The following is an 18,325-nucleotide window of genomic DNA, read 5'->3' on the forward strand; positions in this document are numbered from 1 at the left end:
TGACATTTACTGGTGAATAAGAGCTCTGTGGGTAATATATGTCCGTTTGGTAGTAGTTTATAGCGTCCTCTCCACATGCGCGTTCCCGCGACGAGGGGGTGCTTTTCACGGCAGGGGTGCTTTTTACGGCACAACACCGGGATAAATGTCGCGGCTGGGATATTCCATATGGAGCCACGGGCAGCGTGGGAGGGTGTGGGGACAGAAACCATCAATAATGACTCCTTTCCATAAAATATCCGCCAGCAAACAACCAAACGTCACAGCAAACAGGAGAATAGCATTTTCACGTCATCACGTCGGGCTTTACGACTCAATACTGCCGTACGTAAGAATATTCTCATGTTTCAGGCTGTATTGACTGAACTATAATGACAGCTAGCTGCTGCTAACAGTAAACATTACTTTCCCAAACCAGCCTCTGATGCCTTCAAGTGCTCCTCGTAATCGATAAGACTTTAATCTGTCGCAAGTGTTTTTCATGAAACGCATTTAGCTGGACGTTGGAATGAAAGCATTAATTTATTAATTTCCTGACTGCTGTTGTGTCAACACAATAAGAAATCCAAGGTTATACTATATCAGATCATCTGCTTTGGTTTTATGTTTAAATTTGTATATATATATATCCAAATCAGACCGTGGTAAGTGAATTTACTGCGGTCTGTTTTGATTTTGTAGTTGCTGCAATTTTTAAAAATCATTATTTCTCTGAAATAAAGCAAAATTGAAATCTAAAACTTTGTCACAAGACAAAACAGACATCAAGGAGTTCATTTTTAGTTATAACTCAATTTCAACCAAAATTGTAGTTACTGAAGTTAGGCATTGTAGGGTAGTGTTCACATACAAGATGTGATGTTCAGGGGTTATTCGGTCATTATAGAGCACACAACTATAAAAAACAATATGGATAAACAATAAGCAGTGGTAGGATTTTTAAAGAAGATTATTCATCTTATACTATAACTATAACTATAATCAAACATAACCTACTCTGACTGTAGAAGGTTTTATTGTGGTCTTATCAGTCCTTCACATTCACTGAGTTAAGTGTTACAGTAATAAGATGACTGATCTGTTTGGTAATAAGTGCAAAGAAGCAACGTCCTCATTTAAAGATGAAGGAACTTAGATTATGTGAAGAAATGAGATGTAGTTTCCATCCCACATCTAACCCACTTGATATACAAAAGGGAAGTTGCGGGTTAATGATGCAGCAGTGAAACATTCAGGTTCCTTGATGAAACACAGCTGTACAGTTACTGCTTTCGATATAGAGACTTTGTGTGCGTGCGTTTTTGACATTTTCCTAAAAAATAATTTAAACCTTACTCCTGTAAAAGAAAAAAAGCTTATTGTAAAGGATCTGAAAACTATGGTTTGATTGTACCAATTGACAGTACAATCTTTGCAAAGTTGTCCTGTTTATTTTAGTATTTTTAGAGGTGGGTGCTAATCTAAAGTACCATTTAAGTGTTAAAATGTATTAAGGCACAATACATATTGCAAAAAAACAACAATAATCAAGTTACATTTAGTCAGAATTAAGGCTGACAAAGATTAAGCTCATGGCTGGAGCAGCATTTGGAAAAAAATGTGACAGGCCAAGAATAATTTTTCACCAACCCAATGTATTTAAACACACTGTTAATAGATTAGTCACCCTATCCCTTCCAGTGCTGATTTGTGAACAGAATCAAGCATTGTGTTTATAGAGAATTAGGGCTGGTTTCCCGGACAAGGATTAAGCCCAGCCTGGCTCGATTCAGTGGTTATTTCCATCAAGTATTTCCACTGAAAATGACTAAGTCTCATGTTCACATTAAAGGCATGCTATGCAGGAATTGTTGCCGACTGTTTGTAAACACGACATTCAAACTTGGTCCCTCCTCCCTGGCTCAAAGATAGTGAAAGCAAACCTCAGATTGACTCATAGTGAAGTGAAACACCAAGTGGACAAATCTCACTCAAAAACTAATTTGCAATTTTTGGTGCTTGGTCTGCTATTTTCGTAGCTTTGTGCTCTAAGGCCATTTCCCAGAAACATCCAGAATACAACAGAATGAAAAGAAAAAAGAAAATGCAGGCAGAGCGCAGGGTCTCTGCACATACAAACCTCTAATGGGTCATACGTGATGGTTATGACAGATATTTTTATATTAGTCTATACTGCCCTCAAGGTCTAATTGTAGTAACTACGCAAAAGTTAAAACTGAGAAAAACTACTTTAAATTTTTTTAAGGTGTTTTAATTGGCCAGCCAAATTGGTTAAATGAAGATAAGTGATTTGACACTTATTTCCACATGTATTGATGATGTAATTTTTATGCTCAAAAATCATGATGATATATTTGACCTTTGACCCCAAAACATATTTACCGCATTGCTGTAAAAGGTTCTAATAGTAAAGCACAAACAGAGTGCAGTAACTACAATGTTGTTGTCTTCTTTCAGCTTTTATATTTTGTTTTCAGTGAATAAACATTTTTAAATTGATTTTGTTATCAGTGTATTTAAAAGAGTTTAACAATTCTATTCAAAGATTTGTGTATTTTAGACTTCATATTATCAAGAAATGTTATATTTTAGTCTAAATATAATTGTATCACTTTTTTACTTCATCACTATATAGATAATAATTCCCCTTTCACATAAACGTATGATTTCTATTATTTTTATGTTTAAATTAGTATATATATCCAAAGCAGACCGTGGTAAGTGCAATTACTGCTTGGTTTTGAGTTGGATTGTCTGGTTTTTATATCATTATTTCTCAGAAATAAAGCAAAATTGAAATCTAAAACCTTGTCACAAAATAAAACAGACATCAAGGAGTTCATTTTTACTTATAACTCAATTTTGACCAAAAATGTAATTACTGCAGTTAGGCTTTGTAGGGCAGTACACATGGAATTAGTCTATACATTGATTTTAGTAAAGTCATGCATATTATTACTTTAAGTATGTATCTTACTGCAGGGTAGAGCCATAACAGTAAGTAAAGTATTAGAAATGCACTTAAACTTCTGTATGTCAAAAACTGACCTTCATAACACAAAACAGACTCCAGAATGACCCATGAGAAGACATCTGAGACAGCTTTGAATGTGATGTTTTGATATTTTTCCTTCAGAACCATTCGGGTTTGGCTGAAAAGAGACAGCGGTCAGTACTGGCCAAGCATCTACCACACAGTCTCCTGTAAGTAAGACTGCATTGCATCAATGAGGAAAACAATGCGGTAACACTTTCTATGAAGACTACATCTATAGTGCATTATGAGCGCATTCATAGTGAATTATAATGCTCATTATAATCAATCATAATGCATTATGACTGCATTCATAAACACATATAAAGCTTCATGATGCACTATATCAACAGTTATAAATATAGCTTATAATGACTTATAAATCCAAGTGTCTTATGAGTGCTCTTGACTGGTTATAAACTACAGGCTAACTGATGAGGCTTATAATACATTACAACTACTCATACCCCTCTATACACACACCTCAACAATCAATTGTTATAAGGACTCATAGGATGCCTATGCCTATATGCTAGCTAACAATGAAACACCATGATTAGCTATACTGCATTATAGATGCGTCTATATGAACCTCACTTTACTTAAAGCATACATTGATCATTTATTTCTACTTATGGCATCCTATGAGTCCTTATAACAATTGATTGTTGAGGTGTGTGTATAGAGGGGTATGAGTAGTTGTAATGTATTATAAGCCTCATCAGTCAGCCTGTAGTTTATAACCAGTCAAGAGCACTCATAAGACACTTGGATTTATAAGTCATTATAAGCTATATTTATAACTGTTGATATAGTGCATCATGAAGCTTTATATGTGTTTATGAGTGCAGTCATAATGCATTATGATTGATTATAATGAGCATTATAATTCACTATGAATGCGCTCATAATGCACTATAGATGTAGTCTTCATAGAAAGTGTTACCAATAATTCAGATGCACATGTATAGGGACCTCCCCGCTCATGATCAATGTCTTCTTGTTCCTCCTGCAGCTCCATGCTCTTGCATGTCGTACCACCATGACAGCAGACGCATCTTCATAGGCCAGGACAATGGGGCTGTTGTGGTGAGTGAAGCTAACTCACCGGCTTCATGTTCTTACTCCAGGCTTTCTCCTTTTAGTTGTTCAAACATTCTAGTGTTTAAAAAAATCCTGCAGATCTGGTTTAAAAAGGCCACCGTTTCAATATTTAGATGCTTCCAGATGCCTGTAGGGGCAGGATGGTTATTTGATTTTCACTTTTTTTTTCTGTTTGCTTACCTTCCAGGAGTTTCTCATCTCTGAAGACTTTAACAAGATGAACCATGTCAAAACATATCCAGGTGAGAACATGAGACAAGGACACACACACACACACACACACACACACACACACACACACACACACACACACACAACTGTCAAGTCTAATTTAGCAAAAAGTTGACATTTGGCAGAATAGGGCTGGGCGATATGGACCAAAAGTCATATCCCGATATATTTAGGCTGAATATCGATATACGATACATATCCTGATATTTTTATCGCAAAGTGAGCAAATGTTCAGTCAAAGTCAAATATGACATGTCACAAGTAGTTTCATTGAAAGTGTTTATTTAAGTGAGCATAAATACTGTATAACAACAGGAGTACCTTTTAAAAAAAATTAAAGCTCCATAAAGTGCACATTTGAATAAAAAAATATCTTAAATAAAAATAACTTATGAAATAAAATAGGCCAATCTTTTTCTGAAATAAATATATTTATATGAGAAAAGAACAATGAACATTACAAAATAACTAAATATCACAAACCCTAGTAAGGGCAGCATATATATATATATATATATATATATATATAAAGAAAGAAAAATATTTGAACTATATCGATACATATGATGTGATCCGTATCACATTTAAAAATATATTTTCTCACTTTTCATTTCGCGTTTTTCTCATCATTTTAGAGAGATTATTTTTGGATTTTGGACTTTTGGTCGGACAAAACCAGACATCTAAAGATGCCACCTTGGACTCTGAGTATTTGTCCCTGGCCTTTTTTCATAATTTTTAACAAGATAAATCTGGAAAATGATCAGTATAATTTATCGATTATGTCATATTACACACAGTGACTGTATCTGCAGCCCTTTAGCTCCGTCAGTGGAGGATCATATGAGCCTGTTGCTTTTAAGGACAAAACACACGTCACTGCTGGAAAGCTCCGTCTGGTTTCTGCCACTTGTAGCATAATCAAACAGCAAAAGCATGAGTCAGGATCAGATCAAACAAGCATTACGATGTGTCTGTGCACTTCAAAGGCAGCCAGGGCTTAACATCGCCATTTGCCTTTGGCACTCACTCTTACTTTCTTCAGAACTGCAGACAAAGGAATATTGGCTTTTTTTTAGCAACCCATTAGCCAATGCTTTGAAGCAGCTTTCATGTGTTCAGTGTAGTTATAAATTGTTCTGACAGACTGATGGAAATCTGGAAAATGTTTTCTTCTGTGTAGTTCAGATTAATTACTTCTGATGTAAGTAAGCTGTGTCTTTTGCATAATCTGCACAAAATCATTCATCCATCAGATAGCGAGGACAGCAGCAGGTTACACAGTAAGAAGTTGGACATATGTAGCTAATGTTTCACCTAAAAATTAGGGCCGGGACTCGATTAAAAAAAAAAAATCTAATTAATTAGAGGCTTTGTAATTAATTAATCAAAATTAATCGCGTATAAATATTTGAGTAATATTGAGAAGTACTTTTTTTCACATGGATTTTTAGTATACCATTAAATAATGACTGAATACATAAGCTTAAGCAACAAAAATATTGTTTATTTTTGTTCGAGTCCAACAGACCAGTGCAATTTTTGCCATTAAGTGTAGCAATAGCATATTTAGAAATATAGTACATTTCAGAAGTTCAGGTAGCCTATAGGTAGGTAGACCTTCTGTAAACTACAATACTTTGGTTTTTTAAGTAAAACACAATCCACGCTAGCTACCACACTAGCCGCTAGCTGCTATATGTGTTGCATTGAGGTGATACTTGAGGCTCGATGTGCTGCGGTGATATGTGAATTCCTTGTTGCATAGCAACACAACCATGCTCTTATCGACGCTTCCATCCGTTGGTTTTTTGTAACAAAATGTCCCATCATCCACGCGGCCAACCAAAGGTCTCATCAGCTTCTTCCTTCATGTTCACTGTGGTTTGTTGTTGTCTGAACTCATGAACGCTAGTTGGTGCTCCAGTATAATCGGTCCGGCTGAAACTCATCCAGTGAGAAACGTTCCGCGGTGCAAAAATAAGTGTGGTTAAAATCAATTTTTAACGCGTTAATTTTTGTGTAATTAATTAACACGTTAAAGTCCCGGCCCTACTAAAAATATTTCTTAAATGTCCGTCACTTCATCCACTGCCAGGAGGAAAAAAATCTGAAAGGAGCACTAGTAAAACAAAACCAATTCACTGGTGAGAGCCATGAACAGCTGCAATTTGGTCATGATGCAGTAAAAGATAAGAGGACAAAATATTCAAAGAATTTTCTCTGTAATGAAAAGTACCAAGGGGCAAAACAGAAAGCTCATGTGGCCTTATGTAGCATAAAATGTCTTTAATGTTTATGTTCCTCAGTTCTAATGTTAATCTCACTGTCTCATTTCCAAGCTTAACATATTAGTGATGCTTTGCAGTAAGATGAGCCATTATAACTGGATTTATCCAATATAGCACTTCTTAGATCAGTCCAGATAGCATGTCATGTCATTTGCTACACTGTGCAGCAGTGATTTAAGCAAATCCCCCCTTCAAGTTCTCTCTCTGAAGTAGCTTTGAAGGTGGGAAATTTTTAATTTTTGAGAACATCAAACATTAAATCTGTTTGATGTTTTAATTGAGTTAAATATTTAAAGCTAACATGGCATGTGTTTATAGCTGAATTGTTGCAGCAAATGTCAGCCATCAGTCTGAAGGCCATTTAGATTTATTTAGACAATATTTCAGAGGTTCCGGTGTAGCCAACAGATATTCACATATTAACACATGTCCCGGCCAAGTCTTTCATCTGTTATTATTTAAAATGTAATTAGCAACTTTATCAATACTCTTTATAAGTGTTTTAGGTGCAGGTGAAATTCTGGCTAATCTCTATGAACAGATGGGTTCAAAGGTTTTATCTTATCAAATGTGTTGCACCTCTTTTGTTCTCCACATGGACGTTTCACCTGCATGCATTCAAAGCACGCTCAAACCAAGGTTATTATAGTTAACAAAAACTAACGAAATAACAAAAACTAGAATTGAAAATACACTACTGGTCAAAAGTTTTAGAACACACCAACTTTTCCAGAATTTAATTGAAAATGATGCAGTTTAATGTCTCAGTGTACTCTGAAATTAATGCACATTTGCAACATTTAAAATTCTTTATTGAGCATGATAGTGTTTTGAAAGTAAAAAAAAGATTCAAAATCACATTTTATGTTGGACTAAAGGACTAAAAAAAGACACAAAATGACAAAAAAAGACACCAAAAGACACAAAATGATTAAAAAAAAGACACAAAATGACACAAAAAGACAAAAAATGACTAAAAAGACACAAAATGACTTACATAGACATGAAAAGAATTTAAAAATGGACAAAATAGCCCAAGACTCCATAGAGTTAAGTTGTTAACCCATTTCTTGTTCCCTGAAAAAGGCCTACTTGTATAATTCTGAAATGTACATTATTTTTCAGTTTTGGTTAAGCTTACCTTTTTTTATTTACCTCTGGCAGTTCACCACTTACCTTTGTACCCTTTCAAGCTGTTCATTTGACTTGAACTGCTTGAATTTCAATAAAAAACTGGAAAAATTGGGGTGTTCTAAAACTTTTGACCGGTAGTGTACATTTTCGTTAACTGAAATAAAAATAAAAACGAGAGATTAAAAAAAAACAAAAAAACGATAACTAACTGAAACTGTATTGTGTGGTTATAAAACTAACTATAACAAACTAAAATTATAGTGAAAATATCCTTCGTTTCCGTCTTTGTCAACTTTTTTTCATACATAATCCAGTGTTTCTATTTCTCCACTGCTGAGTGTGTGTATTCCTGCTTTGTGGGCAGGAGAAGCGCGAGTGAAATTACCGTAATGACACCATGTTGGCTGTAAAGAGCAACTTCTCAGCTTTAAGAAAACATAAACGCAAACCGTTTAGTTATTATGGTTAAAGTGTCGCTGGTGCAAAACTCTGTAAACTTTGAATGTTGTGCTTTCACTGTGTGCAAGTGGAAGTTTTTTGCCGTGGGGCTGAAAATCCAGCAGCGGCAGCACACCACCACAGAATACATGTAGGGAAACACTGCATAATCCTTTTTGGTTGATATGAAATGTATTTATTTAGCTCCAACTAAATATCTGCTGGTTAGTGAACGTGCAGGAACACATGGTAAATATGTTTACTGAGACTGGGATGTCTACACTCTAACCAGAATTCAAAACACCTGGAACTGTAAGAGTTAATAACCTTACTGGGGCTGAGATGGATAAACCAAAGGAATTAAAGGCAAAATGTATTATTACCTCTTTGAATCTTGGACCCAACACATAGCCCATTACAAAAAACTCAAACTAACAAAAACTAAACTGAAACTGAGCATTTTCAAAAACTAAAAACTAAACTAAAACTAGCAAACTCACTCTAAAAACAAATTAAAATGAACTGAATCTGAAAACAAAAAATCACAACGAAATTAAAACTAAATCTAACGAAAAATCCAAAACTTTTATAACCTTGGCTCAAACATGATTGGTCAATGCTACTCAGGCTCCAAATGGAAACGAAATGCTGCAGAACCTCCCATTGCCTACATTCTGCATTTGTATGCAGATATCTCTTTAGAAAGATGACATCGATTGGAACTATTTTATGTGTCGTACTTGTCAGTTTGTACACATTTCCACAAAGTTTAGCTTGAGATAGATAATTAGTATCTAAGTTAGTAAGTTCTTTGGATCTGAACAATGCTGCAAAAAATCTATTGCAGATTCAAAGATAACATAAGTAGCATATTAGGACAGCAGAGTTTTGGTATTAAATGTAACATTTCAGTGTTTCAAAAGGTTTTTTGTCTGTAAATTAGACACATTGAATATAGAGAGTTAACAATAAAAGAGTGCACCTTTTAGAAGTGATCCCCAGATGGACCATTAAGACCGTCTGAAGGGATTCGTCTGTCTAAGTCTGGATTACAGCGACACTAAGCAGAGCTTCTGGTTGGATCAGCACATGGAAAGGGCAGATAAGTCTTAGGTGGCTCATCCGTGATGGCTTGGATGTAAAGCCCAATGGAAGAGATGCAATGTTGTTTGATGTTTATCCAACGTGCCTTGTTTTAACACTTTATGCATGTGTGTTTTGCAGCCCACCAGAACCGCGTGTCAGATATGGTGTTCTCCCTGGAAAGTGAGTGGGTGGTGAGTACTGGGCACGACAAGAGTGTGAGCTGGATGTGCACCCAGAGTGGCAGCATGCTGGGGAGACACTACTTCACAGCCTGGGCCTCCTGCCTACAGTATCCTTCAATCACTCCCTGTGTCTACACTATATAGTACGTATCAGTAGTCCTGTTTCCATCAATGAATTTCTCTGCACATGTTGAAGATTTGCATGAGAAAAGCTTGATGGAAACACCAAAATTTGCTAAAACATCTAATAATATGCATAAAGGTTTTTTTGGTTGCTTGAGTTGTCTTTTTCGAAAAATAGTTAATGCTTTAAAGGGGAGATAGAAACACTTTTTCCAAACTAGTTCTAACGTAGCCAACATTTAACTTGCACAATTGAATCTAATTCCTGAAGATTTGAGAGGGGTCTGTCTGCACTGTAAGGACCGGAAGTTACAGACCTGCACTGTGAGGTTCAGAAGGTGTTTTGAAGCCTTTCAAAATAAAATAGAGTCAACCGGAAACACATATTTTTCGTTCGCCATGTGAAGTGTGGAGACCACGAGGTGAGTAAAAGTCAAGTGACAACAACTTTTCGTCATACGAAGAAATAGAAACAGTCTTAATCACTAGAATGTTACATTGTACACTATATATTGCCCTGTAAAGTTATATTAATTTGAAAGAATCAGGTTTTGGACTTTTTTTTAAATTACACATAAACATATTTACACATAAAATATAAAATAAAAGACCCAAGAAACAAACACGGGGAACGAAAAATATGTGCTTCCGGTAGACTCGCTTTTACTTTGAAAGGCTTCAAATCAACTTCCGGACCTCACAGTGCAGGTCTGCAACGAAGGTTCCTCACAGTGCAGGTCGGCAGCCAGACTGTCTTTTTTGTTTGTTTTTATCTTGATATTTTCTTGCATTTTTTCACCTTATCCAGTTGAACTGGAAAGATATTTTTATCTTTTTAATTGAACACATCAATACACATAAAAACATTTTCACAATGTATACATAAAATAAAGACCCAAGAAATAAACACAGGGAACGAAAAATACTTCCTGCCAGTATGCTTGCTTTTATTTTGAAAGGCTTCGAATCAACTTCAGGTCCTGACAGTGCATTTTGTCTCGTGGGTGGCCAAAGTTGTCCAATCAGCAACCTCTTTTTGTTGTTGTTTCTACTCTTCTACTGTTTACTGATGGATTAGCCCACAGCAATATATTACACTGCCATCTTTTGACCAAAGTAGGTTCATACAGCTTTGTTTATTCCCTCTAAACCAGCTGATGGAAACGTCCCTAATTTGCATTTTCTTTAATGCAACATTTCACAAACTTTGCTTCTAAATTTGCTTTGAATTTAATGGAAACATGGCTGATATGTGTTTGAGCCCTGACTCCCTGCTCAGATATGATCACGAGACGCAACATGCCTTTGTTGGCGATTACTCAGGACAGATCACGCTGCTGAAGCTGGAGAAGCAGACGTACTCCACCATCACTACACTGAAGGGTCATGAAGGTAAAGACTCACCTGCCTGTACGTAAAAAGAATCATGTTCATCATTGACACAGAACTATTGTTTTTTCCTAGCAAAGGTCTCAGCACAAATAGTTTGTCTTGCATTCTTGAACACACAAGCAGGCTTCTGATGCTGAAGCCAGATATGCTGATGTGGCCGCAGTAAATATTTGATGACCCAGATTCTGCCACATAACTTCATAATTCAAGTAAATAAGAGACCAGTTGAGTCCAATATGATGACACACACTCTGTGGTTTCCATTTCAAAGTTGAACTGCTTTTTGACTATCAGAAATACATTATGCATGGCAAAAGAGAAGAACAGTGTTAATGTTTGTGAAAGTCAGCTTTCGGCCATGGGTGATTTTCATTCAGTAAAATTTTCAGATCTTGAGGTAAGAGGTCAAGGGCCTGCATTATAAATGGTGATGCCAGTTTTTCCCTTGCTGACGTTTAACCTAACTGTGGAGCCTTATTTCATCCCCTTCCAGCCAAGATGACATGGTTACCATTGGATTCCTTGGGTTTTCTAGTTCCTTATGATACCAGTAGATACTGTAGTCTTAGAGCTAAGGTTAAGAAAAAGCTAGAAAAAAAAGGTAAAACGTCATCAGCCAATAGGTTCTGAGATTGCATTTCCGCCTCTTTTGCCCTTCACATGGACTACAAACATGATCGGTCAATACTAAGGGTCGACACTTAGCGATCTCTGTTTGTTTACAACAAGCACCGGACACTCTGTGCACAGTTAGCATGCCGGTTAATTCAAGATTTCTATGTTTATGATAATTAGCCATGCTGCTTTGTTTTGATCAGCTGCTGATGTTGTGCAGTTAGCGACGGAGGCCACAGTTGCGTCTCCCGTGTTTAATCTGTCCTGTATGTGATCACGGTCGAAACTGCTGCTAAGCGATTACGTGACGATCGAAAAACCATACGTCACCCCCGGAGTTTCATAAATCCCTCTGGGGGATTTTTAAAATTTTTATTTATCTTATTTTAACTTTTATACATTTTAGTTTCAGTTTCAATTTGTGGAGGAAGTTTATTAAAAGCTCATGCTTACATCATGCATGTAAGGAGTTATAATAAAACATTTCAAAATGCATGTGCAACTTGGTTAATTAAAAGTCTGTTGGTCCAGTCATATATTGTCATTGTAGTTTTCTTAAAATCTCGTCTTTTTCTTGTGAATCCAATATCGTGTCGCGTCTGGTCTCGTGAGCTGAGAATATCGTCACACCCCTAGTCAATACTACTCCAGAAACCAAAACGCTTCCTTCTCACCGTGTGTTCAGACCGGACGCGTAGCGAATTTTCGCGTCGCGTTACTCGCGCGAGTTGTTGAATTTACTCGCGTCACTTGCGCGAGTAAATAACTTGCGAATTTTCGCCCAAGAGACTATTTAGCGCCAAATAATTCCCTCCATTTCATTCTGTCATCAACCATGACACAACAGATAGCTGAAATCACATTGTCACAACTTACCAGGCAGACCGGTGACCTCACTCACCCTCCTCCAGGCAAGATCTTTATGGTTCCGGTTGCGGTAGGAGGGTGATGATGTGTCAAAAAGCTCGGGAAGCCCACAGACCGCAACAATAAGTTTCTCCTCCATTTTTCCGGAATAGGCGGGTTCCCGGGATGCATGACGTCACTGTCGTCCAGAATCTCAACGCTGATAGGCTGTCCCGACACAGCGTCACGCGAATATTTCGCCAAAGTTGAATTTATTGAACTCACGCAAATTTGCGTTGTTTCATTCGCGCCGCGCGAAACCCGCGATTCGCGCCGCGGGCAAAAATTTGCGTCTATTCGCGTGTTTGCATTGACTTTGTATGTAATCTTGTCGCGCGAAATATTCGCTACGTGTCCGGTCTGAACACACCGTCATGCAGCTCACAGATTGCAGAGATGCAGATGTCTGTTTATAGATTATTAAATGCAAAACTAAAGGAAGTGCCTGTGTGCATCCTATCAAATAGAGCACTGAGTCGCCACACGCTGCCACAAAAGCTTTATGTGGTCTGACATTTACTTTCCGAGTAGAGCTCTGATGGCAGGATGTGAGACCTCCTCTCTGCAAGAAATCCCATCATTTGGTTTGGATGATGATTATGATGATGGAAAATGTTATCTCTCATGCTGCTCTGGAAATCCCCATATCTGTTTGTCTGAGTTCAGATCTGGCAACTGTGTTGTGTATAAATGCTTCATCAGAGGATGGATGCATGACTCAGGGGTGCTTGTAGCTGTGCCGAGAAAATGGATCCCAAAATAAAAAGAGCCGCCGGGACGCTTCACTGTGTGAAACAAACTGCCCCGTGTTCTTCCTCTGGCACTTATCACACATGTGCTTATGAGCTTGTTGAGAGCAGGGTGAGGGATGACTCATCAGACCGACAATCTCCTCTAATAAAGAGGCCTATTTTTACCACAGACATATTGTCTACAGGTTAGCCAGCTGGGACAGACGGTGTTAGTGTGCCTTTACCTTTTTAAAATGATAAAATCTAAAGAATACAAATCCTTTCACAACAAGAACATCCTTCCTCTCTCTCTGATCGGCCTTGGTTCTCATGATAATACATATTAATTGGATTAATAATAATGCATTCTAATGGGTGCGGTGCTGGGCTCAAGCTGTGCACAAGCAGGAGTTCCACAGAATATTTAAAGGAAATTATGATTGATTCAATTAGGAAAACAGAATGGAAAGGTCAGACCTCACCCTGCTCTTACATCAAGGTTTTTATACTTTGAAAAAAGTTTTTTTTGACTTACCCAGGAACGTTTTACAAGCCGGTTCAATGACAGGGTTCCATGGTAGTAGGGCTGGATATATTTTTAAATGTGATATGGAATTAGACCAACTCGCATATATCTATATAGTTAAATTTTGTTTTCTTTATATAGAAATGCTGCCCTTACTAGGGTTTGTCATATTTAGTTATTTTGTAATGTTCGTTGTTCTTTTCTCATATAAATATATTTATTTCAGAAAAAGATCGGCCTATTTTATTTCATAGGCTATTTTTTTAAAGATATTTTATTTAAATTTGCACTTTATGGAGCTTTGATTACTACTGTTATACAATATTTATGTTCACTTAAACAGTTTCAAAAAAACTACTTGTAACATTTGCTCTCACTGCGATAAAAATATCGGGATATATATCGTATATTGATATTCAGCCTAAATATATCGGGATATGAGTTTTGGTCCATATCGCCCAGCCCTACATGGTGGTATGGTGCTCTGTGTATGTTCATGCTGGCTCTATGATTCATGTACACTTACTGCCAGTCTAATCAGTCCACCACCTGCCACAGGCTATTATTCCCCATATGACTGGTCTAACTTTAAGAGCTTTATTGTCTGTCCCAGAGTTCTTTTCCCTTTTAATGGCTTTTCAGAGCTTCACTGGAAACATGGAAAGAATGAATTATTTTGCAGTTGAGGTTCAAAACCAGAAATGCAGTTAAAGCATTCTTAGTTGTGGACTGTGAAATGTCCTGTGATGACAAAAAGGATAGTGGGTGTTCAGCATGTGTAAAATGGGCAGATGGTCTGTGTCATGCAGTTCAGTTCCCTGCTGAATTAATGCAGAGGGCCATAAAAAGCTCCAAATAATCCATAAAAATTTCCAAATACTATTAGTGTAATTCCATAAACTATTTTCAGTGACGGCACCAGCTTTTGGTCTGTTTTCTTCCTTTCTTAAACATGTGAATGTAGTTTGGAACAACAAACAGCTGCTACAGTTTGACAATTAAGCTAACTAGCAAGAAGCTACTCAACAGGTTTCTCACTCCACTTGTAGCTAGTTTTACAGGAGAGCTGCTAGGAGCTAATTCTAATAGACAAACATTAATTATCATTAATTCAGCTCCTCCAAAATTTTCCATGCACCCCCAGGGACAGAAGTACCTCTGGTTGGGAAATTAATATCTTTGTCACAACCAGTGGTGGAATGTAACTAAGTACATTTACTCAAGTACTGTTCTTAAGTACAGTTTTAAGGTATGTGCACTTTATACTTCTACTCCACTACATTTTAAGGCAAATATTGTACTTTTTTTTTTTTCTTTTTAGCTGCCAGCTTTAGTTACTTTTCAGGTCGAGATTTACCACGAAAAACAAATAGTTTTTTAAATTTTTTTTATTGAAACCTCATAAAAGAATATTAAGTAGTTAAAATGAGTTAAAATACATACAAAATTTAAACCCTGCTTACTTATATGCATCAATAATAATAACCCAATAATATATTAAGAATATATAAAACTTTTTTACTACTTTTTATATACTTGTATACTTTTATATACTTTATACTAGGGCACATATAAAATGTGTTGTAATTCCTACACCGTTCACCTGATTTGGATGTAAATACCCTCAAATTAAAGCTGGAAGTCTGCACTTAAAGCACATCGTGATAGTTTCATTTCAAATCCATTGTGGTGGTATATAGAGCCAAAATGCGGAAAATTCCAAATGCCAGATATTCATGGACCTGACTGTAGATACATCTAAATAAAATTAAAACACCAATAAATGAATAGGATTTCAATGAGGGACAACATGACTGCAGAGCTCTGTATGACCGGCCAAGTGTGCCTAAGTGTTGGCCCAAACCGCAAGACTCTATAGACTCCTGCAATCTTCTAATTTAGTCCATCAATGTCTTGGGAAGCTCTTGGAGATTACTGAAGGATGACAAAAGAGGTTCCCAAACAGATTGAAATTTGTCTGAGCTGATAGAGAGCTGCTTTGACGTTCTTGAAGGCGTCATGTTTCTTGGAGAGATTAGCGCTCAGGTCGGGGTAAAACCTCAGTGTATTTCCCTCGTACATTACGTCCTTGTGCCTTGCCCAACGCAGAGCTCGCTCACGGTCTTGAAATCTGTGGAAGGCAACGATGATGGGTCTGGGTGTCTGGACCCTTTTAGGTTTCTGTTTCAAAGCCCAATGCGCGCGTTCCAGTTCGGGCGGTGAAGTGAATAAGGTTCCCCATGTTGTCCTTCAAAAGTGTGGTTTCACTATCTTCGGGCACATTAATAATACAAAGATTTACTCTCCTAGAACGGTTGTCCAGGTCATCAATGCGATCAACCAGCGTATCATTCAGAGTTTGCAATTCTGTAATATCTTTCTCAATTAAAGGATGTAAAATCTGGAATACATTACCAACTGAAATGAAATCAATAACTAATCCTGAAACATTCACAAAAAACACTAAGTGTTGCCTTAAAGCAAACCAGAGCTGTACCCATTCTTAAAGTCTTATAGTCTTAAGTAGTTTTTTTTTTTTTTTTTTCTTTCTTCCTTTTTCTCTGTTATTTCTTTCTTTTCTCCTTATTGTTGTATAGATTTATGATGATTTTAAACTCTACGCTATATTTATACAGGGTTTATTTTTATTTTTTCTCAGGGTAAATGTATATTGTAATTGTTTGTACTTTTATTCTATTTTGTAGATGGTGTAATTGTATATTGGATTTTTATAGTATTGTGATTTTGTATGTAGTTGTAAAAGCCCAACTAGGGATGGGAGTTGAAAATGAGCTGAAGCTATATCTCTGTATGCAGCACATCAGATGCATGCCCTGTATCTATGCTAACTGCATTGTCCCTATCAAATAAAATAAATTCAAATTCTTATACAGGGCATCGAAGTTTCTGCCTGCTGTGGTCTCCACCGCAGTGACCCTCCTTCTGAGTGTGTCCACCATCTCGTGGAAAGTGGCTATAGCTGCCTGGATAGGTGCCAGAGATGTTTTAATCAAACCTGCCATGTTCGTGTTGTTTTTCCATTTCTGTCGCAAACATCAGTGCTAGGTCGTTAGCATTAGCAGCGGTCGCCATGTTAGCTACTTTACCACTTAGTGTTAGGCTGGGCGTCTTCGTCTCAGATTCTTTCTTTGGCATGTTCCAGTAACCAAAAAAAATGTAGCAAATGAAAAAAATAAACTTATGAAACTATTTCTTCAACGCAAGTTTGTGTATATAGGAGTTTGAAGGAAGTTATGCCCAAATTCACTTGGTTCTCACGTCTTGGTCCTACATGTTCCAACCTGGAAGCCTACTTTTGATACTTTAAGTACATTTTGATGAAGATGCATATGTACTTTGAATTAAGTAAGTTTTGAATGCAGGACTTTCACTTGTGGTGGAGTCATTTCACAGTGTGATATTAATAATTTTACTCAAGTAAGGGATTTAAATACTTTTTCCAACACTGGTCACAACAATGGAAAAACAGGGCTCATTCAAATTCAAAAAGACATTACCAGGTGTGTGTTAGCTCGATGTACATTGTAATTTCCCAGTTTGGGATGAATAAAGTACACTACTGGTCAAAAGTTTTAGAACACACCAACTTTTCCAGAACTGAATTGAAAATTATGCAGTTTAATGTCTCAGTGTACTCTGAAATGAATGCACATTTGCAACATTTCAAATTCTTTATTGAGCATGATAGTGTTTTGAAAGTAAAAAAAAGATTCAAAATCACATTTTATGTTGGACTAAAGGACAAAAAAAAAGACACAAAATGACCAAAAAAAGACACAAAATGACAAAAAAAGACACAAAATGACTTACAAAGACATGAAAAGAATTCAAAAATGGACAAAATAGCCCAAGACTCCACAGAGTTAAGTTGTTAACCCATTTCTTGTTCCCTGAAAAAGGCCTACTTGTATAATTCTAAAATGTACATTATTTTTCAGTTTTGGTTAAGCTTACCTTTTTTTATTTACCTCTGGCAGTTCACCACTTACCTTTGTACCCTTTCCTGTTTACCTGTTCATTTGACTTGAACTGCTTGAATTTCAATAAAAAACTGGAAAAATTGGGGTGTTCTAAAACTTTTGACCGGTAGTGTATATCTATCCATCTATCCATCCGTCCATCCGTCTCTCCGCTGTTTGGTCTGGGCTTTCTGTAGTTCTCCCAGCAGCCACCAGGTGGAGCCAACAGGCCAGCCTATAACACTGTCCTATAACACTGTCCTTCAGGCACTTGCAGCACTTATTTAATAAGTCAATAATAAAGTGTATTTGCTCTCTTTCTCTCTCTCTCTGTCTGTTAATCCCTGCAGGTAGTATAGCTACCCTGTGGTGGGACCCTGTGCAGAGGCTGCTGTTCTCAGGGGCGTCCGACCACAGCGTCATCATGTGGGACATCGGGGGCCGAAAAGGACGAACATTACTGCTGCAGGGACACCAGTAAGTCTACCAGTGTTTCATATATACACACGGATGCTGAATTAGCCTCACCCTCTGTGTTTGTCAGGGCCTGGG

At 37.0% G+C, this 18,325-nt stretch overlaps 1 protein-coding gene across 3 annotated transcripts in view; it reads left to right on the forward strand.

The window, feature by feature from the left end:
* The window catches only part of wdfy1 (WD repeat and FYVE domain containing 1), a 31,382-nt gene that overhangs the window by 936 nt on the left and 12,121 nt on the right, over positions 1 to 18,325 (forward strand). The window contains exons 1-7 of one of the 3 annotated variants that reach the window (XM_059330966.1): positions 217 to 324; positions 3,137 to 3,204; positions 4,050 to 4,123; positions 4,326 to 4,380; positions 9,457 to 9,607; positions 10,903 to 11,033; positions 18,124 to 18,250. In XM_059330966.1, coding sequence (XP_059186949.1) covers positions 218 to 324; positions 3,137 to 3,204; positions 4,050 to 4,123; positions 4,326 to 4,380; positions 9,457 to 9,607; positions 10,903 to 11,033; positions 18,124 to 18,250 — 713 coding nt within the window. In that variant the 5' untranslated portion in view covers position 217. Of the gene's footprint in view, positions 1 to 216; positions 325 to 3,136; positions 3,205 to 4,049; positions 4,124 to 4,325; positions 4,381 to 9,456; positions 9,608 to 10,902; positions 11,034 to 18,123; positions 18,251 to 18,325 lie in introns of those variants that run through there. The other 2 variants (XM_059330964.1, XM_059330965.1) reach the window with 2 other exon arrangements.

This window comes from Centropristis striata, chromosome 4 (assembly GCF_030273125.1).
Source record: "Centropristis striata isolate RG_2023a ecotype Rhode Island chromosome 4, C.striata_1.0, whole genome shotgun sequence".
NCBI classification, from domain to species: Eukaryota; Metazoa; Chordata; class Actinopteri; order Perciformes; family Serranidae; genus Centropristis; species Centropristis striata.